General features: G+C 52.1%; 1 protein-coding gene across 1 annotated transcript; it reads left to right on the top strand.

The window, feature by feature from the left end:
* Positions 1 to 6: 6 nt before the first annotated feature.
* LOC131888242 (vacuolar ATPase assembly integral membrane protein VMA21 homolog) lies at positions 7 to 612 on the top strand. Its single transcript, XM_059237045.1, has one exon. It carries the CDS (start codon positions 140 to 142, stop codon positions 476 to 478), a length of 339 nt encoding a protein of 112 aa, XP_059093028.1. The 5' UTR covers positions 7 to 139; the 3' UTR covers positions 479 to 612.
* Positions 613 to 631: the final 19 nt, after the last annotated feature.

Genomic DNA, 631 nt, shown 5'->3' with positions numbered 1-631 from the left:
CAAGGAGATGCTTTGGCCAAACTGAGACTGGCTGAACATGCCCTGAATATAGTTACGGAACAAACCGCAGAGCTCCAATCTCTCCAACGTCTGAGTAGGAGTGGCCCGTCACGACACGCCTCCATCCATCGCCCCCACCATGTCCGAAGATTCCATGCTCGACCTGAAAGGCCAGACATCGCATTCGTGGCCCGCTCAAGAAGATCCGGACCCATCGGTGTCGTTTGCCAGTTTCTTGTCGGTTTTGAAGTATTGCGGTTTGATCATTCTCGCGCCCATCATCACGTTCTTCGGCTGCAAGGCCGGCCTCGGAGTCTGGGGACTCGCTCCCGCGGATCACGCGGGTGAGGGCATCGCTGCCAATGTCATGTCCGCTGTTGCGGCCATCGTGGTCCTGCATCTGGCTTTGGGCGTATTTATCTATAAAGCCTATTTCGAAGGCACGCCCGCCAAGAAACGTCTGGGCAAACAAGAGTAAACTCTTCTGCCCTTTTGTTCAGTTGTCTTTTTTTTTTTTATGTTCTTATTGTGAATTTGTGATCCTCTCCGACATTCAGTCAATCAGCTGGACAAACTGACGGGACTCGTGATTGTGCCTCCCTTGATTTCCAGGCCTATTGCTTCGAATAGT

The sequence above is a fragment of the Tigriopus californicus genome, chromosome 10 (genome assembly GCF_007210705.1).
Source record: "Tigriopus californicus strain San Diego chromosome 10, Tcal_SD_v2.1, whole genome shotgun sequence".
NCBI lineage: Eukaryota > Metazoa > Arthropoda > Copepoda > Harpacticoida > Harpacticidae > Tigriopus > Tigriopus californicus.
Note: the sequence above shows the minus strand (reverse complement) of the source record. Positions and strands in the feature narration are given on the sequence as shown.

What these genes read in the sequence shown, in the direction of transcription:
- LOC131888242 (XM_059237045.1), top strand. Translation starts at nt 140, where the DNA reads ATGTCCGAAGATTCCATGCTCGACCTGAAAGGCCAGACATCGCATTCG.